The following is a 25,368-nucleotide window of genomic DNA, read 5'->3' as shown; positions in this document are numbered from 1 at the left end:
ATGGCGCGCCAGCCAGCTCATGCCCAAGACGATGGGGGGGGGGTCTGAGATGGTGGTGACGTTGAAAGCCAGTGTCTCTGAGTGCCTTCCCACTGTCATTCTCATGGGGGGGGATCTGGTGGGTGATGGCCCCTCCCAGCAACTCCCTGCCGTCAATGGTGGAGACGTGCAGGGGAAAATCCAGCTGCAGAAGTTGGATCTGGTGCGCTTCTGCAAAGTTTCTCGAAAAGAAGTTGGCCGACGCCCCCGAATCGATTAACGCGAGGACCATCAGGGGATACCCATTAGGGAGCGTTAGCGTCACTTCTAGAACCACCCCTGCTCTGGGGGTGGGTGGGCTGGCGCTGCTCCTCGCTGTGCGGGTGGGTGGGCTGGGGCTGTTGTCTGCCGATTGCGCCTGGCTGCTGCCCCTTGTCTCCTGCAGCCAGGCTGTCTCGTTTCCCTGCTGTTGTGCTGCGTCAGTGGGGGAGGGCACAACCGTTCCCGCCTTTCCTTGCCATTCCCTGCGATGTGGGCAGTCTCTGACGAGATGCTGAGGGGAGTTGCAGAGAAAGCAATTCCCGCCTCTTCCCTCCTTGCGTCTTGGCGCCGCTGGGGTTTGAAAAGCCCGCGCGCGCTATCAATTTGCATGGGTTCCTGGTCTTGGCTGGCCCCTGGCATGGTGTGAGATGGCTGTTGGGGGAGAGGCTTCTCCTGCGACCGTGGGAACCAAGCCCGCTTTGCGCGCGTTGCTTGCTTGTCGTTCCACCGGGATTCCTGTCTCACCCCCACCGCCAGAGCCGCTTTGCTCAGCTGATCCATATTACTGGGCTTTGGACCTCTCGAGAGCTCATCTTTCACATCCTCATTCAACCCCAGGTAGAATGCCGCTTCCATCGGAGGCGAGTGCAGTTCCCACCCCAGTCTGTGCACCAGCATGGTGAATCTTGACCAATATTCGCGAACTGTCATTGTTCTTTGTCTTAAATTATGCAGTTCCTCTTTGGTCTGGTCCAAATGGCTATCAGCCGCATACATGGTTTTTAAAGCCTCCAAAAATAGTTTGACATCCTTCATGCAAGGATTTTTTGTCGCGATTAACGGTTTCAGCCACTCCCTGGCTCCCCCGGTAAGGTGTTCCACAATAAACGCTACTCTGTGCGCATCATCAGGGAACTCATTATTGTGCAGCTCAAGAGCATACACGATCTCAGTCTCAAAGCCATGATATTCCCTCGGGTCTCCATTGAACTTGCTTACTAGGGTCCCTGCTCTCCTTCCTGGCAGCACTTGGAGCTGGGCACCCCCTCCTCCCTTGGCTTTCTCTGCATCCAACTTGTTTTGGAGGTCCACCGCTCCTGCCCTTAACTGCTGCTCTTTCTCCTGAAGCGCTCTCACCTGTTCAGCAAGGTTGTGCCTGTCCTCTTTGACTTTCTCCGTTTCTTGTTTAGCCGCCTTTAATTCCCCCTGTGCCTGCAACGCCAGTGCCTGCAGGTCCTGCTGGGCTTTCTCCGCGATCTGCCGCCATTTCTCTGCTTCTGGCGCTGTCATCCCGGCAACTCCAAAGTAGCCCCAAAAAGGATTCGGAGGTAGCTGTCACAGTGACCGGATAGGGCTACTTCAGAGTAACGACTCTGCACCGCTCTGCATTTTATCTTTTTATTTGTGTTACGTATTTACAGTGCTAAAGGTGGAGCTATTTACAGAGACACATCTTCTCAGCTTGAATCAGTACCTCCGAATGGCGTTTGGCGCGTCTTGCGCCAGCATAACAACTTGGGGAGCCCCATCCTCTTTCCCCGACGCTTTCTGCGAAGTTCCGGAGTTGGGGGGATGGGTCTGCCCCCCTTTCTTCCTCCTTCCTGTCCCACCTGGGACGCTGGCTCTTCTACCCTGCCAGAGCCTTGGACCCCACTTCCTGTTTCCCCACTTGAGCTGGAGCTTTCCCTGCTCTCAGTCGTGCTCTGGGCTGGGCTGGAACTCAGGAGGGGAGGGGCTTCGCGATACCCCTTGCCCCTCACAGTGTGTCATAGATAACTCTGTAAATATATCAGTCACTTCTCCTGAGATGAAACAGAGGTAATTTCAGAGCCCTTTAATGAACAGGAACACTTTGTCCCACTTTTATCTTATTTCAGCACACTAGTCTTGAGCACAAGTGAGTTTCTTTTAAGATAGTAGCATGACTGTACCTTGTTAAATATCATTAAAAGCTGTTTAAAATGTGTGTTGATGTAATATTTGCTATTTGGTACATTAATAAGTCACGATCTAAACTCAAATTGCATGACTATCTCTGTATACCCCACCCAATGGTGCTTTTAACTTAATATTTTCTTTAAAAAACAACAACACCCCTACTCTCTGTGCTTTCTGGCAAATAGACTTTAGAAACTTAGAAGTCTCAGTTTCCAGAGGAGTAGCTGTATTAGTTTGTTGCAATGAAAACAACAGTGTCTTGTGACACCTTCAAGTCAAACTTTAACGTTTCAGGCATTTTCTGCAATTTAACTGTAAACTTCCCAGATCCCTATGACACCAAGCTTTGGGGCTACTTCATTTTCTTTTTTCACTGCACCTGCCATAATTGGTGGGGTGTTAAGGAGGTCAGAATAGATTGGTTAGGTTGTTGTATCCACCCCGCCCCCCAATTGGGAGTTAACCACCCCTGCTTTAGGCAGAGCTAAGTACCTCTCTGCTCTGGAATTGTAGCCACAAGTTGGCCTACCAAACAAATTGTGGCTTTCTACAATGCCTAACTGAAATGATTGAAATGATTGTGTTAGTGTTGCCACCTCTTCCACAATGCACCAGCTCAGTTTCAAATCTACCAGTGTCTTATCATTGACACATAGTAATTATATAGTAATATTTATGGTAAAAATTACTATCCCCAGGCAAATGGTGTTTGACTGCAGCAGAAGCACACGTGGTATTTATGGGGTGGAGTGGGGAGTATTTTGAAGGTGCTTACATGCTGGAAAAGACCCTGATGTTGGGAAAGATGGAGGGCACAAGGAGAAGGGGACGACAGAGGATGAGATGGTTGGACAGTGTTCTCAAAGCTACGAACATGAGTTTGACCAAATTGCGGGAGGCAGTGGAAGACAGGAGTGCCTGGCGTGCTATGGTCCATGGGGTCACGAAGAGTCGTACACGACTAAACGACAAAAACATGAGGTCTATTTCTGTTTTATAAAGAGCAGAATTCTCTTTGTATTGCGGGCCACACAATTCTGAATTTTGTAGAAGATCATGCATTTAATAGTTGCATCCTGTAGTACTTGTTTGCTTGTTACTTCACTCCCTAAAATTTATTTATTTTCCCCATTTCTTTCTTGCCTTTTATGTATATTTTACAATTTATTTTAGTCTCTTTATGGCAGGGAGTGGGGAATCTGAAGCCTTCAGGTGTTGGACCAGTGGTGCCATCTCCAATATTGGGCCCAACCTCTGTGCATTGAGTGAAGGTCTCAAGGGAGAGCGGGATTCCTGCTCACAGGGAGGAGCTTTCATGGATACAGCCAGCATCCCTTTTCAAAATTTTACTCAGTGTACAGAGCTTGGAGCACAGACCCTGGAGGGCAGGAAATGCTTCCCCTTCGCACAAGAAACACTTGAATGTGGGAATCTGAAGCCCATCTTTACAGCTCATGAATGTGCCTGAGTGCTACTGCTCTAATTAGAGACCCAGCCGTTGTAAGATTTGGAATTTGTCTTGTAATTTAAGTCTTGTATTTAATTCCTCTGTTTCAGCTGCAAAGAAGAAAGCATTAGCACTTACTTAAATTTCTAATTTAGGCATTGTGTTAACAAGCAGGAGTGAAGGTCTTGTCACACATGACACCAGAGCTGAAGAGAGGCATAATAGGTATTTTTAGAGCAATGGGTCTGATTTGGCAGCACCCTTGCCATTTTTAAATCCTATTCTACCTCCAGGGCTAAGTTCTTGGGGAGTGGGGACAGCTTTGCAAGTTCTTCTCAGATGTTCTTTCTGCCTTCACCTTAAAAGTGTATTTGTACTTCTCTGGCTGATTGCTAGCAGCTGAATTGATCGATAGTTTCACTCCTATCAAAGTGATTTCACTTAGCAGGGGCTCTCTAGATCTTTTTGCAGTGCAGCTTCCAGCGGCCTCAGCCAGCACAACTGTGCAGAAGGGAGTTGTAGTCCAAAACATCTGGACGACACCACCTAAGGGAAGGCTGCCCAATATAATTTCCTAAGTGCTGGAATATGCATGTCAAGTAACTTGGAGCAATGGTGCTTCCTTTAGAAATACAGAAACATTTTATGCAGTACTATAATATTGCATCTTCTAGCACACGAGACCATGTGGTTTTAGTTTACTCAATTGATTTCCTACCCTAGAGTGATTCTTCTTACATATGCACATTGTTCATTTTTTAGTGAGAAACAGGAATAGAAATATATTTATAATTTTGTGTATGTTTACTTAATCTGTACAGTGGAACCTCAGTTTTCGAACATAATCTGTTCCGGAACACCATTCGAGTTCCGAAACATTCGAAAACCGAAAGCTCAATACAGAAGCCTCAAAACGGAAAAATTAATACTAATAAACTCAATAAGGAAGCTGCTTCGGAAGTTCAACTTCCGAGGCATGTTTGAAAATGGAAGCATTTGCTTTCAGGTTGACAGCGTTCGAGTTCCGAAACATTTGTCAATGGAGACGTTTGAAAACCGAAGTTCCACTGTATTAGCAAATTCAGATCAAACTTTGAAAACAGCTAAGATTTTCAACCAGAATTAAATGTTGCAAAGGTAGGTTTACGATGTCATCTTTGACAAATGTCTTCTCACAGGTGAGTGTTTTAGTCACAGACCTCACAGTGCGCCCTGCTAAGCTGAATTCATTAATCTAATTTCAAGAACAGGGTTTAGAAACTGAATACCAAAGAGAGGGGAATGCATCAGAGAAATTAAGTGTTTTATGCTCGGGATAATGCCTACTGATTTAGCAGTACATTATTAGGTACTATGACACACACAATGTGTGTGCATGTGGAGTGGTGGTGGTATGTAATTGTGATGTGGTGAGAGATTGTTTTAAACTGGCATTCCAAGTTAACATCCAACTGCTTCATTTTTTTTTTTTTTTTGCTTCAGTTTACTTAGGGTGATAAACGTTGGGAAGCTAAAATTCTGCACGTGTTCCTAGATGGATAAGGAACTGCAAACAGGTGGTGTGTGCATGTTTTCCGGGGGGGGGGGGACTTGATCAGGAAACCAGCAATATTCATGTGAAGTCCCAGCAGGCTGCTGGCAATTGTGCCAATTGTCTGTTCAGATGGGAGAGCACAGATGGCTTAACCAAACCATCTACTCTTCTCTAAAAACAGGACTGATCCTATTGCCAACTGTTTGGTGCTGCATGCTGCTGTTTTCTGCAACACTCTACTCACTTTCTTCTGCTTAATTGTGCCAGAAATACTGATAACTAAAAGACTCAAATTGAAGCGAGAAAACATTTGAAAGCATAACTCCTGCTTTCCCTTCTCTTTCCCGCTTTCCCCAACTTATAAAAATAAGGGAGCTTGGCTACTACCCTTTATACCTGATATGTTAGTTCTCCAAATGCAGGACGTTTAAAAAACACACCAGAAAACCCTCAGGGAATCATTTAAATCTGCTGTCAGTCTCTTTCTGTAACCCAAAGTAGTCTTGTCCTAGCTAAGACCCCATGAATCTCAGGAGAGATTTTGGCATTGGAGGAAGCAGCTACTAGAGGCAGGAGGGAGTGGGACAGTCACGTTCCTCCCATATACATCCGGATCCAGCCAATTCTCTCTGAAAAATATCCAAGTTTATTTTAACGCTGTGTTCAAGTAAGCATGCTTAGAATTGCAATCATATTTTCCAATTTTCTTCTGTGAAAAGTGCTTTTCCTTTTAAGTTGTCACAAGGTCTAGCAATGGGTAGGAAGTGGGGAGCAGTGAGCTCCTTGTCTGGGTTGGATCCTGTTCCCAGTCTCTAGTGTACACTTGGTCCTTAACTTTCATTTTTTCATTTCTGGCCAAACTGCTGTAAATGTCAAGCATATTTTCTCCTGAATAAAAGCTTCAAGTGTTGGTAATTGCTGTGTCAGTGCAATTTTTCATATTTTTGTTTCATTGCCTACCATCATACTTATGTTGACATTTCCCCACTTTATTAATTTATTGCTTTTGTCAAGTGCACTGCAGACGGCACCCAAATTATATTTTGAGTTACGGAGATGGTGTTGAATTTTTCAATGGAGAGATGCAGCAATACATTGCGCTTCAGACAACAACATTAAAAAATGTACTGGGGGCATAAATATTGCAGTACCTAAAACAGGGCAGTTGCATAACTAGCAAAGGAGGCTGCCGTGCAGCTTGCTCTCATCGCTGCTTATCAACCTTGGCAAATGTAGTGGCACATCAAAAGCATCAGGGTAGTTATCCACTCTTCCAAATGCCATTAGAGTAAAAAGGGAACATTGATTGTGATACTTACAAATAAGCTGTGGGGAAAGCTGTTTTCTTAGCATTCAGCAGTCTGAATGAAACTGCATTTATCCATGCTAGGTTAGGATAGATCTTATTAGTGTTTGATTTTGCATGTTTGTAGCAATGTAATATGTGCTTGGGTGACCCAGTAAAAGATTTGTGTTGCAATGCAATTAATTCAATCTCTTCCTGCCCATAAAAGTATTTAGGGAGGGGAGATTAGAATTAGGGATGAGGGAGAAATTTGATTCAGTTTGCATTGAAACCTAGATCTTTCAAATTTGTAGTTTCTAAAAGAATATGAGAACTGAAGCACAGCCATCCTTCAAAATTTGCACTTATCCAAATTGCGCAATGCAGGTCTCCAACCGATGTTTACAAACATGTTTACATTAGAGGGACTGTGTATAAAAATGTATATATTAGTAAAAATAACATACAGAATGCGTTATATTAGGAAGAATTGCTAGTAACAATGTGTGCATTATTTAAAACAGCAGACAAAAATGTGTTTATCAGGAGAAATTAGCTGACTAAAATGCTTACAAATTGCTGCAGATACCTTTAGGACTGGAAAAATGAGAAACACCAACAACCCTATGGCAGAGGTGGAGGAAGGGGGTGCGGTCCGACCTGGATGTCACCACTGAGGGGGGTGGCAAAAGGCCGGGCGGCACTCACTGCGGGGCCTGCAGCGTGCACAAGCCACGTGTCTCTCCTGGGAGAGACACGGTGGCTTGGGAACATGCAGGCTCTGTGCTGTCCAAACGGTTCGCCTGCTGCCTCCCCCCCCAGCTGTAGGGTGGCTGAGTGGGAGGAGGCAGGCAGTCTCTGGAGGCCCTGTGGTACGTCCTGCCCCCAAGGGCGGCTTGCCCTGCCACTGGGTGCACCGCCCCAGCGGCTTCTTCCACCGCTGCCTTATGGTGCTTCTCTTGTATTTAAAAGCTTCTAACCACATCATGGGCTTGCTTGTAGGGTTCCCTCCAGTGTGGGAGCAGATACCACGGAAAAAGACCCCCACAACTTGCTTCATCCATGTGGCTGGCAGCCTTTAAATGGTACAGGTGGGCCAATGGGAAAAGCACTTAGCATAGTGACTGTGTCATCTTTAATGAGTTGTTTGTTGTTCTGTCTTCACTGCCTTATGCCAAGAAGGCCTCAAGGCAACTTGAAGCAGAAATGCAGTATAAACAAATACAGTATAATATATCAAAGAAAAAACAACAAGAAACAATGACTAAAATATCCATACAAAGACAATTAAAATCCCACAACCTCAGCATGATCACCATAAACACAACAAAGCCAACAAACAGCCCCATGACTATAAAGAAAGATCAGTGCAATCAGATGCCTAGGAAAAGAGGAAAGTCTTGACCTAGTGCCCTCCTTGCCATCTTTTCAGTGCTAGGCTTGTGAATCTTCATAGTGAAAAGTGGTGCTTCATTTAACAGTTCTCACTCAATTTGGTCTATCCAGGTTAAACTAAAACAAATTTTTTTTTTCAGTCATACAGTTAGGTAACAATAATTGTATTCAAAAGTTTCTTCTAATGCTTTTTAACTTCACCTTGACAAAAGCAAGCTTTCTAGATAGTGAAGATGAGGCTTGCAACATCTGTTCAAAAATAAGAAAGCATAATTTAAAAATGCAGTTTGTAAGTTGCAATGAGAGAACCTCCCAAATTTACTTAATTCACAGCTTGTGTTTGAGAGCTACTAGTTCAGTGTTTTGATTACTATTTTATAATTAATCATGCCTGCCGTTTTGCTTTGAAGTTTTGCTTTTATAAAACACTTCTGGTGACTCATTGAATTAAAACTTGGTGTAATGGTAAGAATGCTAGCAGATATGCCTCAGAAACAGGGTTTTATAAACTGATGCCTCTGCAATGTGGACACTGATAAGCTTCTGTTGACTCCACTTCAAAGGGTGTTGTCTCGTTTTGGGAAATCCAAAATGCTGATTTTGTGAAAGCAGAGCCTTTAATTTTTTTTTTTAAACAAGAGCAATGTGTTTGCATTTTCCTTGGTAATTTGTTTAAGGATGAATTTTTCCTATTCCCATTCAGAACTCGGAACAGCATTATTTGGGAGAACATAAAAAGTCAGTATATTTACTTTTGTACATAATGTAATGAGAAAGCTTTTAGCATTAATTAGAAAATATTATTCTAGCAGGAATGTACCACCTTTGCTAAACTAAAAAACGTCAAGTGGTGTTACATTTCCTTATAGGGGAGTTGCTCCAGACCCTTGATCATTTTGATCTGAGAGCTGCTGTGACCCAGAGTGATATTAGGCTAGACGAACAAATAATATGACCAGGCATAAGGCAGCTTCTGGTCTTCTACATATGCGAACAAATTAACTCATACTCATTCCTCACTCTTTGTGGATAGACATCCCAGTTCAGTATAGTGTTTTGTGTTATTCAATTAACTTTCTCTACTATAGTAATCCCTAACAGATGTCCAGGGCTGGATCTGTGCAGTTTGTGACGCTGCTTTTACTAACCAGTCTTCAGTGAAGCTACATTTAGAAAACCTGATGTTAAATAATTCAGACATTCAGCATCATTGTGATTACTTGTGATTCAATCCACTGAAATGTGCTACCTCTGTGAATTGCCCACGTTGGTTTTTAGTTGTTTTCAGAAAACCACAAGTGGAAACATGGGAATTCCAACTAATATATCAACTTGTTAAATTTCTAGTTGACTGACTTAACTAGGTGGACTAGGAGGAGAGCACTGCCTTCAATTTCTTGCCTGAAGGAGTGTCTCCACCCCCATCATTCAGACAATGAGGTCCAGCTCCGAGGGCCTTCTGGCAGTTTCCTCCCTGTGAGAAGTGAAGCTACAGGGAACCAAGCAGAGGGCCCTGTGGAATGCCCTCCCATTAGATGTCAAGGAAATAAACAACTATCTGACTTTTAGAAGACATCTGAAGGCAACCTTTTTTTGGGGAAGTTTTTAATGTTTGATGTTTTATCGTGTTTTTAATATTCTGTTGGCAGCCGCCCAAAGTGGCTGGGTATGTATGAATGAATGAATAAATTAATAAATAAATGAAATAAAATAAAATTCCACTTATTTTTGCTATCTAAATTTTCTCTTTACTTTCTTGTTTGTTTTGAAAAGTTATAAGCTGCCCTTCAATTAAATGGTTCTCAAGGCAGCTTTCAAGCAATAAATAATAATGCTATATGTGCATACATACACAAACCTCACACGGACAACCCAGCAGCCTTTAGTCTTCTGGCTGATGGAACAGATTCAGAGTATACTTCCTATCCCTTTGTGTCTGCAGTCCAAGGGCAAAACTGGCAGCTGAGTGTTCTTTTTGGCAGAGATATCACATACTATCTGACACTATTTGTCATATTTTCGTCTCTTGGCTGGGCATTCCAAACGAGGGTCTTCTCACAGAAGCCGTTTTTGTGCAGCAAATGCACATCTGGTAGTAATCTGCTGTGCACATCTGACATCTTCCTTCTAACCTCTCTTGCAGGAACATCTCATTTTCTCTCCACTTGGAGACTCCGTATTTGGATCTGGGAAATGCAGTGCTACCCTCCCCATACACGCTCACCCACCCGCCCGCCCACCTAAACATACTGTTGCTGCAACCATTATTGGAATGTATTTACAAATTTCACCGATACCTACTGGATATGGGATATGAACTAGTGACAAGTGTTCACATTCATACCGCTCTATAAACTCCTACTTATTTGCTTAAACATTTTTCTAAAATGCCTTTGACTGTGCACCACCCCTCCTGGAATGCTTTCCCAGCTGTGCTGGAATCTGTTAATTCTGATCTCATGCTGTCTTTGAGGATTAAGATGACTAGAATTCTGCTTCAACCATATGGTGACACTTTCAAACATGATTCTATGTATGTAAGTCTTAGCAGCATACCTTTCAGAGGTTTGCAAATAATGTGAGTTTGGAGCACAAGCTTGTGTTTGTGCCATAGCCAGTCATCATGCCTTCAGAACCTTAGAAAAGTCTTGTAGGGACAGATCAGCCTCCAAGAATGACCTGCCATTATTTACCCCCTTCTGGAAGAAAAGATACCAGTGGGAATATTTAGCAGATCAATGCTAGAAGGGAAAGATTTTAGCTAGGGATGGGGAAGGCCTGGTCTCCAGATGTTTTTGAAGTCCCAAATACCATCAGTCTCAGACAGCAGAGGTCGGGGCTGAAAGGAGGTGGAGTCCAACAACCTATGGAGGGCCACAGGTTCTGAGCCCTGATTCCAAGCCCTTGCCCACCTGTCATTCCTGTGCTCTCAATCACAGCGTTTGGTACTGCTTTTCATTTAACACAAAAAGTTGGAAGAGTGGCTCACATGCCCCCCATGTAATTTTCAGTTTAGCTCTCACTGTAAAAGGAAATGAAGCCATCTAGTGTGAGGAGGAAGGTCGGTATCTACAATACCAGCTTTAATTGTCATTCCCAGTCCTGGGAACTGTAGTTCTTTGGTAATATTCATGGCTAATGGACTTCGTCCTAGCAGTACACTGGGGCCAACCTAGGATGGGGGTGAAGCATTGAAACAAGAGTCCATAAAGCCATATAATGACTTAGCTTCCTTTGGTTGAAAAGACCTGCAATTTAAGAAGAAGAGCTATGAGGGACCTAATTTACACTGCTTGTCAAAGGAGAACACTCCCATGAACAGGTTTTTGGTGTAGTCTGATTGGCAGTAAAGAGACTTAAGGGTTCTTAGCACCCTCAACATGAATAAAAATTTATAAGACTTCTAGGGAGAAGCCCCGAGAGTTAAACGGATAGAAAGCCGATATAAGTTTGTGGAACAGTTGTTCTCAGTTTGTTTGCTTTTAAGGTAAAGGTAAAGGGACCCCTGACCATTAGGTCCAGTCGTGACCGACTCTGGGGTTGCGCGCTCATCTCGCATTATTGGCCGAGGGAGCCGGCGTACAGCTTCCAGGTCATGTGGCCAGCATGACAAAGCCGCTTCTGGCAAACCAGAGCAGCACATGGAAACACCGTTTACCTCCCCGCTGTAGCGGTTCCTATTTATCTACTTGCATTTTGATGTGCTTTCGAACTGCTAGGTTGGCAGGAGCTGGGACCGAGCAACGGGAGCTCACCCCGTCACAGGGATTCGAACCGCCGACCTTCTGATCAGCAAGCCCTAGGCTCAGTGGTTTAGGCCACAGAGCCACCTGGGTCCCTTTGTTTGCTTTTATTTCCCGCTAAACATGGCAAAGGGAGGACAGTATGAACAGCAGGTTAATAGTAGTAGTAGTAGTAGTAGTAGTAATAATAATAATAATAATAATAATAATAATAATAATAAATAAATAATAATAATAATAATAATAATAATAATAATAATATTTATACTCCACCCATCTGGCTGGTTTTCCCTCTGGGTGGCTTACAGAATATATAAAACATAATAAAGCATCAAACTTAAAAAACTTCCTAACAGGGCTGCCTTCTGATGTCTTCTAAAAGTTGTTTAGTTCTTTATCACTTGAAGGGAGGGTGTTCTACAGGGAGGGTGCCACTACCGAGAAGGCCCTCTGCCTGGTTCCCTGTAACTTCACTTCTCACAGTGAGGGAACCAGCAGAAGACCCTCGGAGGAGGACCTCAGTGTCTGGGCTAAGTGATGGGGGTAGAGACGCTCCTTCAGGTATACTTGGCCCAGGCTGTTTAGGGCTTTAAAGGTCAGCACCAACACCTGGATGTCAGTAGAGCAGGGGTAGTGAACCTGGTGCCCTCCAGATGTTGCTTTACTTCAGCTCCCATCACCCCAGACAGCATGGCCAATGGAGATGGATGATGAGAGTTATAGTCCCACAACTGTATGGCATGGCATGTTGCTCTGCATATGCTCAAGGACACTTCTTTATCTGACCTCAAGAACGCAGCAGCCCTTATCTCTGCAACAGAATGTAATAGGTATTTGCATAATTTAGACGTTGAAGATAATTCATTTTGCTCCGTGAGCCAGAAAAGGTCGTCAAAAGAAACGTAGGACACTTTCAGGCAATGTGTAGACCCCCTTGCTGCTAGTGTACGATTCTCCTCATTCCAGTCTGCTAGCTATTTCGATTCTATTTGTGATCTTGCCACTAACAAAATGTCCTGCTTGAGGAATATTGGTGTCTACTTTTGGGATTTGCTGTAACTCTGATTTTTCTTTCCCTACAATAGACCACTTTAGTGAACAGTGTAGGTTTATTCCTTAACGTATCCAGGTACTTTCTGGGCAACCTTTGACCTCCACCAAGTAGTAATAATATCAAGTAGCTGCTACTGTCTTAATTAGTCAGACCATTAGACTGCTTAATTAAACTCCATTTATTAGAGGAATCCACTAATTAGGTAGAGCCAACTTTCATATTAGATAGAGCAAGTATGGGTGGGCCAATAAATCCAAGGTCCAGTTAAAATGGAATTTAAGTTTATATGAGTTTAACAAGGCATTAATTAAATTTAAAAGTGGGAAAGCTTGTAAAATGCCCCAAACACACAACAATAAAAGCTTCCAATACTACATGGTTCCTGTGATGCTCTTTGCTCAGGAGGCTCATTAATGTTCCTGGTTGCAGAAAACAACTATTTGTTCAAGTGCAAATCATGTTAAGTACATGTACTCTTAGAATAAAGAGGCCTCAAGAAACACTCTCTCACACACACACAAGCACACACTCCTGGTCTCTCCTTAATGATTAGCGTCTCTGTAGTGTAGTGGCAGAAGTGCAAGCTGGATTTCGAAGGGGCAGAGGAACCAGAGACCAAATAGCAAACATGCGCTGGATTATGGAGAAAGCTAGAGAGTTCCAGAAAAACGCCTACTTCTGCTTCATTGACTATGCAAAAGCCTTTGACTGTGTCGACCACAGCAAACTATGGCAAGTTCTTAAAGAAATGGGAGTGCCTGATCACCTCATCTGTCTCCTGAGAAATCTCTATGTGGGACAAGAAGCTACAGTTAGAACTGGATATGGAACAACTGATTGGTTCAAAATTGGGAAAGGAGTACGACAAGGTTGTATATTGTCTCCCTGCTTATTTAACTTATATGCAGAATTCATCATGCGAAAGGCTGGACTAGATGAATCCCAAGCTGGAATTAAGATTGCTGGAAGAAATATCAACAACCTCAGATATGCAGATGACACAACCTTGATGGCAGAAAGTGAGGAAGAATTAAAGAACCTTTTAATGAGGGTGAAAGAGGAGAGCGCAAAATATGGTCTGAAGCTCAACATCAAAAAAACCAAGATCATGGCCACTGGTCCCATCACCTCCTGGCAAATAGAAGGGGAAGAAATGGAGGCAGTGAGAGATTTTACTTTCTTGGGCTCCTTGATCACTGCAGATGGTGACAGCAGTCACGAAATTAAAAGACTCCTGCTTCTTGGGAGAAAAGCAATGACAAACCTAGACAGCATCTTAAAAAGCAGAGACATCACCTTGCCTACAAAGGTCCGTATAGTTAAAGCTATGGTTTTCCCAGTAGTGATGTATGGAAGTGAGAGCTGGACCATAAAGAAGGCTGATCGCCGAAGAATTGATGCCTTTGAATTATGGTGCTGGAGGAGACTCTTGAGAGTCCCATGGACTGCAAGAAGATCAAACCTATCCATTCTTAAGGAAATCAGCCCTGAGTGCTCACTGGAAGGACAGATCGTGAAGCTGAGGCTCCAATACTTTGGCCACCTCATGAGAAGAGAAGACTCCCTGGAAAAGACTCTGATGTTGGGAAAGATAGAGGGCACTAGGAGAAGGGGATGTCAGAGGACGAGATGGTTGGACAGTGTTCTCGAAGCTACGAACATGAGTTTGACCAAACTGCGGGAGGCAGTGGAAGACAGGAGTGCCTGGCGTGCTATGGTCCATGGGGTCACGAAGAGTCGGACACGACTAAACGACTAAACAACAACAACAACAGTGTAGTGGGTCTTCAGTGATTTCAGCTCAGTGCAAATAAGAAACAGGAGGCGAGGATCTGGTACAACATCTCTTTACTTCAAAGAACAGGTAAGAGCCAGAACGCAGGGAATGGGGAAAACTAGGGCTTATATAGTAACAGAGAACTAGCAGGGGAAAGACACATTTTGGCGGGAACCAATGGCAAGGATTCCCTCCAGCGGAAACCAATCCGGCAGTGGATCCAAATCCTGCACTCTGAACCAGCAAATGATAGACGTTCCCGCTGGAACTTGTACATTCAAATAAACTCTGTAATACACTACAATAAACTCTATATTACAGTACATACTTGGCTGTGCTATTACTTTAATACACAACAGTCTCAATCAAAGAGGAATATTTGCGTTAGGCAGCAGAATCATCATAGGGAGAATGAAAGGTGCAGGGGGAAGCCATAGCAAGGCAGGGCAGGTTTATACTGTACTAAGTAATCATACAAAAGTATGCAACATAGGAAAACTGTAAAGTTTCCTTGTGTTGAAATGGTGAGGCCATAGTCTTTCCTGCTTTTTAACTGGTTAATCTCTGGTTTGAGTACCCGTGTGAGACAAGTCTTCTTGCAGGAAGTTGAGCACCTACGTGAACAACAGTGACAAGCAGCTGGCTTGGGGGGGGGGATTTTGATGTGACTGCTGCTGGATGATGGACTTTAATGCCCAAAGGAAATTTGCCTGCATCCGCACATGGTCAAGGAAAACCGAAACTTTCGGTTGTGGAAATATGGGGCTGATCAGGTTAAACTGACACACTTGAAAAATCCAATCTTTCCTTCACAGTTGTGTAGTCATCCCTTTATGGTTTCAGTTCCTAGTTTTTGAAGTGGGGCGATGTTTTCAGTTCTCCCTTCCATTTACTGGAAAAATCTTGCTTTGTTTGCAGTCTGTGTGGCGAGTAACAATTAGACAAGCTGGTATCTGAAGACTGCAAATGTAGCCTGATAAATTCCCACCCATTTATCTCCAGGACAAGTTGACAGGATGTTGTGGTTTCCCCCAGTAATTTCTGTGGTTTTGGAACTTGAACAGTCTGTTTTACAAGACAGTCTGTTTGCTGTTTCGAGACCTTTGAGCTACATTCAGTCACTAGAAGTGTCACAGTTCAGCCACTGGCTGTATCATTCATGCAGTCAGGTGCTTTAAAGCTAGCAGGCACATAACCTTAATGTGACTATGAATTTTGAAGAGCTGCTGTGCCTAGCAGTTAACCCTTATTTGTTTCAAAATTCCAAATAGATTTTCTTTGACTATAAATTACTTCGGTTATAAATGGTCCAAAGGTTTCCCTGTCCCCAGCCCACAAATCTGATATTTCAGGCCTTTTAATTAAACACAAAAACATAAGGTAGTATTTCAGAGTACACCTATTGCTGTTGATGGATCTACCTTAGTCATATTCATTTATTTCAGTGGATCTGCTTTGAGTAAAACTTAGTTGAATAACATCTCTTTTCTGTGCTGTGTCGTAGCAGGACTCAGTACAGATATTTACTTCAGTTTTAAAGCAAACTCTGTTTTTTTGCCTTGAAAGTATAGACATACTCCAGAGTTCAGTGGACAGAGGAACCTTGTCCATTTCACTTAAAAATGAAGTAAAAAATGTGGAATGCTCTACCTTTCTTTCGCTGTACACACACAGTTTTTGTTTTTGGTTAGAGGGGATAAAAATTAAGCTAGATCCATTTTCCTATGCAGGAAGACCCTCCACAGTACCATGATTTGAAACTGATAAGGAACTTGTCAATTTCACCTCTTTTAGGCTTTTCTGTCTCTGGAGAAACAATAGCAGTGTTGCAGAAGCTGTCATGTATGGTCAGGCAAAGCCTGCCCAGCAGCAACACCTAATGGGAACTCTAGTTAAAATATTGCATGCCCAGCTGCACGGTTCCCCACCCCACCCCATGTGCCCCACCTCTAACGGGATAGAATGAGTGGACACGACAACTGTCTGGGATTTAAAATGGCTGCATGGGAAGTTGTTTGCATAGTTGACCAAGTTAACAATTGTCCAACATTTCTACACTATTATTTGGGATAACTCACGTTGTGATGCAAGGTACTAATTTTATGTCTCATGATGAGTAGTCTAGCTGTCCTGTTTTTACTCGTTTGTAGTAAATGCACAATCACGAAATTAAAAGACGCCTGCTTCTTGGGAGAAAAGCAATGACAAACCTAGACAGCATCTTAAAAAACAGAGACATCACCTTGCCGACAAAGGTCCGTATAGTTAAAGCTATGGTTTTCCCAGTAGTGATGTATGGAAGTGAGAGCTGGACCATAAAGAAGGCTGATCGCCAAAGAATTGATGCTTTTGAATTATGGTGCTGGAGGAGACTCTTGAGAGTCCCATGGACTGCAAGAAGATCAAACCTATCCATTCTTAAGGAAATCAGCCCTGAGTGCTCCCTGGAAGGACAGATCGTGAAGCTGAGGCTCCAATACTTTGGCCACCTCATGAGGAGGCTCCAATACTTTGGCCACCTCATGAGAAGAGAAGAATCCTTGGAAAAGACCCTGATGTTGGGAAAGATGGAGGGCACTAGGAGAAGGGGACGACAGAGGACAAGATGGTTGGACAGTGTTCTCGAAGCTACGAACATGAGTTTGACCAAACTGCGGGAGGCAGTGCAAGACAGGAGTGCCTGGCGTGCTATGGTCCATGGGGTCACGAAGAGTCGGACACGACTAAACGACTAAACAACAACAACAACAGTAAATGCACCATGTCATATTCATTTTGAAAGAAAACGTCTATGAATGAACAGCCTTCATTGAAAGTCCTGTTTAATAAATTGTTTCAGAGTAGGTTTTTCACGCATCACAAGGAAAGCAGGTGCAGCTGTAAGCATAAACTATAAACCTATAATCAGCTATTACTGGTTACTGCAGAAGCAAGGAGTAAAGGCGAAAGAGAAACTAAATTCACAACTCAAGAAGGCCACTTAACTTCCTGGGCATAGATTCATTAACCTTTTGGTGACTTTTTCCTCTCAGTACAATGAGTATTAATTAGACTGTTGCTTCTTCCAACAGAGATAAGGTATTTAAGAATAGCTTCTTTAAGAACTAGTAATAGTCTGAACTTGGCTGTGCTTGGTTCATTGAAAGTGCTTTCAAATTAATAACCAATTTGCCAATTTTTAATAGGGCTATACTAAATATGGACAAAAATGGATTAAACAGCTAATAAGTAATATTGATTGGTTAGTCTCTTTTAACTTAATATTTTTTTGCTGTGTGTAGGTCTGTCCTGCAGCCAGAATTGATCTTTACAAAGCTGTGGTTTGCAAGCTCTTCATCTCCAGTGTTACCTATTGCTGGATTTGTAACTTGCTCCCAAGAGACTAAAAGGTAAGGGATCCCTGCAAATAATCTCACTTGGTTTACAGTTTCTTTTTGTTAACAGTTTTGCTTTGCTGTAAAGATATACAATCCAAACTTTCCTTATTACCTTTTTCTCCCGTGTTGAAATAAACATAATGGAAAAACCTTCATATAAACCAGGCATATCCAACTTTTAAGAGACTGAGATCAACTCCCACTATATAAAAACTGGCAGTGATCTGCCAAAGTTGTTGAGCTTTTGGGGGGCAAGTCCAATGATCTACTGTGATCTACCATGGACACCCTGCAGTCTACCAGTAGATTGTTCTACTTGTTGGGACACCCCTGATATAAACTATTGATGGGGGAAGGGAAGAGTTGCAAGACTGCTATGCTCCTTGAGATTCCAACAGATGCTTTATGAAAATCATTCATGCCACAGTTATGCTATGATTTTTACAGATGGGACCAAATCAAAATGACATGTGGGAGCAGCATTGGTCTGTACAGACCACGCTTTTGCAAGGAAGTTCCCATCTGAATCAGCAAGTATTCACTGCAGATTTTTTCCCTGTCTCACCAGCCTTGAATTACATTACATTCCTGGACTAGGAAAAGCCTGTTACTTAATGCTAATTCCTGGAATTCATGCCCAAGAGTCGTTCAGGTACAACATGTACTTGTTCTTCTTTAATCTTCTCAGAGTTGGAGGCACTTTATTCTTTTGACTTTTGAGTCCTTTGCTGAGTTTAGCAACTCGTTGGAAACAAAGGCAATAAGCTGCCTGAGCAGGGTCCACATTGACATTTGGTGTGTACAGATTCAATTTAATGACATTATTCTCACTGTCAAATCCCTAGTGATGGGACCACTATGGCAAGAGCTCGGAAAAATCCCAACCCCAACAAGGTCAAAACCTACATTCTTGTTATGGTCAAAGAAGTGTATCAAGACAAATAGGCAGGAAGTTCTCCTGCTTGTCTGAGGATTGGACATGATACCCACACAAATCAATATTTGGAGAGAGAGGTCATATCATTGTACCTCTCTGCTAGTTCATTTATGTATTGATTTCTCACCTGTACTCCAAGGAGCTCAAGGTGGTGGCATACATGGTTTTTCCCCTTCTCATTTTATTCTCACCACAACTTTGTGTGGTAGGTTAGGCTGAGAGACAGTGACTGGCCCAAGGTCATGGCTGAATAGGAATCTGAACCCTAGAGTTAATTATTAATAAGGACTGTAAGAAGGGGAAGTGAGGAAGTTTGAAGAAATAAGATGTGATAATATTGTCATTTTTGTTTTTTGTACTTTTGTATTTCTTTTTTAAATTTTTCTTTTTTTCTTTTTTTCTCTTTATGTAAAATTCAAGAAAAAAATTATTCAAGAAAAAAAAGGAATCTGAACCCTAGTCTCCCAAGTTCTAGTCCAACATTCAAACCAGTATACCACATGGGCTCTCTGTACTAACTATTTCTCTAATTATATGTTGCTGCAATGTCCACTTTTGGGGGGGGGGCGGGAATAGTTAGCATACTTCTCTGATAATTCAGCCTCCTGCTCTGTGTATGAACTCCATTTCATTTCTTGATGAAAACATTAATATGCATGGTATATTTGCATTTTAAAATACTATGTGTAATAAAACCTTGGCTGAATTCATAAGCTCTGACTGTTAATTGAAAGAAGGATGTTCTTAAGCAGAAAAGATAGCTAGAAACAACAGCTCAAGCCAGGATGCTAGGTGGTTTACAATACTTTATACATCTGTTCTTATTTCCTGTTTTCAGAGCTAGTAGCAACTATTAATGGATTTCCATCTTTTCCAGATTATCTCATGAATTGAGCTTGATTACTTTGTTTTGTTCTCCATATTCCACAAGAAACTCTGTAATCTTTAGAATGGCCTATCTTATCTCTAAATAACTGAGAGTTATCCTCGTGAGTGGGAACCTTGGTCTTAAATACTTCATAAAGGGAACAAAAGTCAGGTGATTGTTGTTGACCATTTTCATACGTGTTAAAGGTGCTATTTACATTATTGTTTGTCCTAACAACCAGCTTTGGGTGTAGGTTGCAGTTTTCCTTTCATAGATTAGAAACTGTGGCTGAGAGCTGGTGAGTAGCTTGTTGTACGGCGAGCCGCTGAGCCCCCCGCCCCCATTCCTTAGCTAATGAAACAAACACCAGTGTTTTTGGTTAATGGGATAAATTAGGCCACAACTTTGTTGGTTACAGATGCGAGCGGTTTTGGCTTAGGCATTGGAACTGAACCGACTATATCTCTTTCCTGCCCGTCACACAGGTAGTCTCATAGGGGTCAGCCACTGGTAGGGGGAGCCCTATTGATGTACATAAATTGTGAGCCCCGCCCCCCAGGGTCCCCGATGGGGTTGTAGCATGGCTCAAGTCTAGCCCATATCCGGGCTTCGGGCAGGAACCACACCCCCACATCCCTTTAACAGAATACCCTTAAAGAGGAGGGGCAACTGAAGGCCACAACCTCACCTCCCACACACCATGTTTACCAATGCCTAACTGCCAATCTTACAAAGTTGTAACAATTGCTACAAGGCAGGCGAAAACCACATGGCTGGTGCCAATTTGCCAAGTGGGAAAATTCCTATCTGGCCCCTACAAACAGGCGACCAACCGTAGTCCATAGCAAGGCCAAGATGGAGAGCGCATAAAATTAGGGCGAGTGCGGGGGGGGGGGAGAGATCTGGCGCAGGAGACAAGAGAAACCGAACCCAGCTGTGTGGAGGTTTAATTCCAGGTGAGTCACACCCCCAGGTCGATCTGATTGGTCGGCCATGGAGTGTAACGCAGCCAGGAATCCTGATGACACCATGCCCCCTGCTGCTCCCGGGGAGGGCTCATAGCCCGCCAGCAACTCCTCTGCCAGCAACTCCTTGCCACCTATGGATGCCAGTTCTGCCACCTATGGATGCCTGTTCGGAAGACAGGTCTTAAAAGTCCAACATCCTCTGTCCAGAATTCCATACTGGTTCTCGTGGCTGTTTTCAGATTTGCTGAAAACAATTGCTTGCATTCCCCCCCCCCCCCAAAAAAAAAAATTGGTTGAGAAGACAAGCATGTTTGCACAGAAATGTGGGGCATTAATTCACAGTATGTACATGAATGTGGGCCTCTGAGTGTCTGCTTGTCTTAGAAATACCTATTAAAGCTATTCAAATGGATTGAAGCATGTTGTATTTAAATGCAAAGTTTTGTTTTATTTAAGTAATATTGTTTAAAGGCTTTTTTAGTTTAAATGGCTTGCTCTAAAAATTAACCAATCTAAAAATTAACCAATTAACACACCAGAATGGCAGTACGTGAGAATTGGAGCAAATTTGAGTTAGCTTTGATGCACAAAATAATTCTGACAGAAAAATAAGACACAATCTAGCTGTATTTATGCAATTTTCCATTGTGTGTGTGTTTTAATACAAGCAACTTAATTACATATTTTAACTCTTAAATTAGTGAGACTGATCTACAGTTGATTGTTTACATTTGCCTTGATCATACTCTCAATTTTTGAGTAAGCCGGTGTAGATCAAGAGAAAATATTTTTTCGTTGCTCTTGGTAATGTATTGCTTTTCTGTCAGTGCCTGCTAAATCCAAACAAACCTATTTTATAACCTTGAATTTCTCAGAAGCAACATAATTCTGAGCACAAAACTAAATTGGCTCATCATAATCTATATTTTAGTAGGATGTTTAAAACAAGCCTCATAACTGAATTTTGAAGTGCTTTGTCACTTCAGCCAACACAAACATGGGTGTCTCCCTAACAGGAGAATTACATCACAGTGGGTTTATGGAAAAATGGGAGAGCACATACAATTGAAACATAGACTTCTATTTTAAGATGGGAACTATTGTAGGTGTATACTATTTAGACTGGGTATTATATGTTGACAACTTGAAACGGTATCAGCTTTACTAATACAATAACAGTCATGTTCTCTGTGCCTAACAAGGGGCCATAAGTGCTTTTTTTTTAATGCTAGAGAAAGATTGCAATAACTACTGTACTAGCTTTTGAAACAGGTTGGTAGCTGTGTTGGTCTGGCGTAGTCGAAACAATAAAAAAATTCCTTCCAGTAGCACCTTAGAGACCAACTAAGTTTGTCATTGGTATCTGAAGAAGTGTGCATGCACACGAAAGCTCATACCAGTGACAAACTTAGTTGGTCTCTAAGGTGCTATTGGAATGAATTTTTTAATTTTGTTTTTGCTTTTGAAAGAGAGAGGAAGCCATTGATACTTTGTTCCAGTTTGCCATGTTGAAATCTGGGATCTTTAGTTCTAGACACAACTTGTCCTATAACTTCGTCAATCACTTTCTTAAATGTTGCAGATGGGGCTCCTACCAACATCTGTTTACATTCCTCAACTTTTTAAGATAGAGACTGGAGAACAATTCTGCTAAACTTTGAAAGAACCATTATTTTAGTTTGCCCTAATGTAACATTATTTTGTGACTGTGGGACTGTTCCCCCCCCATGGAACAACACAGTTTCCTGCATATTTTTGTTTCTGCATATTTTGTTGCTCTAGATGCCTGCATATAATCATTTAAATTTGACCTAGTATAGCACTGCCTTAATCTATTTGGTCATACAGTACTTCTTTAAATGCCTTAGTGTACAGAGTAGGCATGGGTGTACCCAGCATGGGGCAGGGGGGTGCAGCTGCCCCTCCCTAGAGAAGCAAAAAAAGGGGGGAAGCTCCCACGCAGCAAAAAAAACAGCCGGCAGCGGAGAGCGGAGTTGCAGTGTTCATCCTCAGTGTGGACCATTCCCTGGGACAGGGAAGGATTGCTGGGTCACCTCTGTTGCTTTTTGCATCGTAAAGTCCCTTTCTAGCCAGCAGCTAAATCACTCTAATCCTAGTTTCTTTGTTTCCCTGATCGCCATGCAGTCCTGTGTTGGGCTGAACTGCTGCTTAAGAGCTTGAGTCTTGACAGTTTGTAGCCAGCAGCTAAATTACCCTAATCCTACCCTACCCTACCCCCTCTTTGTGCATAGCCTCGGGCCCCTTTTATCAGATTTGTTTTGGCAATTGCTCTTTCACCATATGAGAAAGCTGCATATTATTGCGGTACAGGGGGTTGGACTAGATGACCCCCAGGGTCCCATCAAAACTTTGAGGTACTATTCCTGGGTTGACAGGATAATAGTGCTGATAACCCCTATGATGCAGGTTCAATCCCCGTTTGGGCAAGCTGCATATTATTGGTTGGCAGGATAGTAGTGCTGATAAAGCCAAATTTTTGCAGGCCCAATCCCCATATGGGATAGGTGCATGTTCTTGCATTACAGGGGGCGGGACTAGATGACCACCAGGAGGAGATGTAGCTTGGGGGTCGCTTAACACCACAATCTTCAACATTTTCTGAGGGAAAGAGGGGCACCCTTCCATACTCTCTTCCGGTGAGAGTACTCCTTAATTTTCCTACATCTTTAAAATATGTGGTTATTGAATTCAGTTTTGTTCCCGGTGAAGAGTTTGTGTAGCACAGTAGTCTGCTTTAACCAGTGCACATGGTGGAAGGACTGTATATGCATTACTATACCACACAACTGCCGGTTTGTTTAGTCCAGGTACGTAAAAAGGCCGCACCAAACAAACCTCAACATTTTCTTCAAACCCAAGAAAAATGATATTAGTATAAGACATGTAATTAGAATAGAAATTTAAAAAAATTCAAGCAAATAATTGTAATAACTACCGTAATAAAACACTGCTATAATTATATATAATAAAATTTTGGTTTCATTCGCCTTTTCCGTGCTGAAATGTCACAACCTGGATGACCATGGCTTGCCCCCCCCCCTAGATTTGTTCCTGGGTACGCCCATGAGAGTAGGTCTTAATAAGCTTCCTACTATAGTAGCACAAGTTAAACGGATAATTCACCCACTTTAGATTAATAACAAAACACATTTTAGGTACTGAATCACCACTTTTGGATGGTGATAGAAATGTTTTTGTTCTTCAGAATTACCTTGCTATTACAAATATATCAGGCTATTTAATAAATAAATAAATAGGGGATAAATTAAGGAAAATGGTCAGAGCACCAAAGCAAGAACCTCAAACTGCTGCCTCTAGATTAGAGTTGCAACAACTCACTGGAAATAAGAGTCATTTGCACATTGTCAAAATGCAGAGAAGAGGAGCAGAATTGCACTCCCTGCTTTAATGTGTTGACAGCACCTTTTGTACACATGTAGGCATTGCTCACAAAACAATCCACAAACTATGAAGGTAGAGGCAGCTTCCATGTATCATATATTCAGAAGTCTAGTGGAAATGCACTTTCCTCATAGAAGTAGAGTAGCATAGTAGCAGAGAATAAAGTTACAGCTCAGTTGTTTAGTGCATGGGGCTAATAACGCCAAGGTGCAGGTTCGATCCCCATCCGGGACAGCTGCATATTCTTGAATTGCAGGGGGGTGTATCCTCTTACCAATGTATCCTCTTACCAATTCCCATCACAGGTAGGGATTTAGTTTTGAGTAAACAAGCATACATAAACAAACAGAATGCCTGCCTGCAAGTTTGAGCAAGGAAGTTCCTATATTAAATCTCATCTTAGCCACAGACTAACCACGAGACTTTAGGCAAACCTTTATTTCTGTGACCCTAGCTGTAATATAATAATAATACTAACCTATGTTATATTCCTCTTGTAAGGATTAATAAGAAAATGCATGAAAAGCTCTATGAATATATCATATATGTTACATAAATAAGTTACAGTAGTATTTCATTATTTACCAACCATGTTTTGGTGATGGTGGTATTTTGGAGTTAATAGTACCTAACACAACTGGTGCATAGTGTGCATATGAGTAGGGGAGGAGACATTTCTTGTGTCTGCATATACAGCCACCAAGCCTTACTATAGCCACGCTGCTATTATTATTAACACTTGACTCCCCTCCAGTTCCCACGACATCTCACTTGTATCATCTTCACTTTATAGAAACATGGAAAGATAACCTTTATTTAGAAAATCTTTAAAATTCAGTTTGCAGCCATGATTCAAACCAGTCACCTGCTGAACTTTTTGTTTCGTTTTATTTAAGGTTTGCATGATGGAATTTAAATTTACACAAGAGAGGCTGCATGTTTTAGATCAATACTGCTGACATTTTCTACATTTTGCTACACCTGGTGTGGTGATCTTGAATTTTTGCCCAAAGACAACATATAATGGATGTCAAGGAAAGCTGCCCAAGTGTTAGCATCCACAGCTCTGATGAACACAGAGTGAAGAAAAAAAGATTTACTGTAAGTATGTGAGCCTAAAGCACTTTTCGCAGTCAATAGGGGCTTATTCTTGTGCTCCTTTTCATGTTCAATTAATGGCGTGGTTTGGATGTAATGTTGAGCCATTATTTAGCACTATGTGAGCAAGCCTTGGGCTGACATGGCTTGCCCTCCCTTCCTGCATGAGGAAGAGATTAGAAGTATGTGCTCCCTGTTTACACATCCAAATACTGTGGTTAGTTTAAACCAGGCATAGGCAAACTCGGCCCTCCAGCTGTTTTGGGACTACAACTGCCACCATC

General features: G+C 42.4%; 1 protein-coding gene across 13 annotated transcripts in view; it reads left to right on the top strand.

Annotated features, from left to right (window-relative positions):
- SGK3 (serum/glucocorticoid regulated kinase family member 3) overlaps window positions 1-25,368 on the top strand; it is a 61,996-nt gene that overhangs the window by 18,366 nt on the left and 18,262 nt on the right. For 4 of the 13 annotated variants that reach the window (XM_060277771.1, XM_060277770.1, XM_060277777.1 and 1 more), the window contains 2 exons: window positions 17,695-17,802; window positions 18,359-25,087. The exons of 1 other annotated variant lie outside the window; for it this stretch is intronic. In XM_060277771.1, coding sequence (XP_060133754.1) covers window positions 25,010-25,087 — 78 coding nt within the window. In that variant the 5' untranslated portion in view covers window positions 17,695-17,802; window positions 18,359-25,009. The remainder of the gene's footprint in view (window positions 1-17,694; window positions 17,803-18,358; window positions 25,088-25,368) is intronic. 8 more of the 13 variants (XM_060277775.1, XM_035124801.2, XM_060277773.1 and 5 more) reach the window with 4 other exon arrangements.

This window comes from Zootoca vivipara, chromosome 8, assembly GCF_963506605.1.
Source record: "Zootoca vivipara chromosome 8, rZooViv1.1, whole genome shotgun sequence".
Taxonomy (NCBI): domain Eukaryota; kingdom Metazoa; phylum Chordata; class Lepidosauria; order Squamata; family Lacertidae; genus Zootoca; species Zootoca vivipara.
The sequence above is the reverse complement of the archived record's forward strand: the minus strand, read 5'-3'. Positions and strand labels throughout refer to the sequence as shown.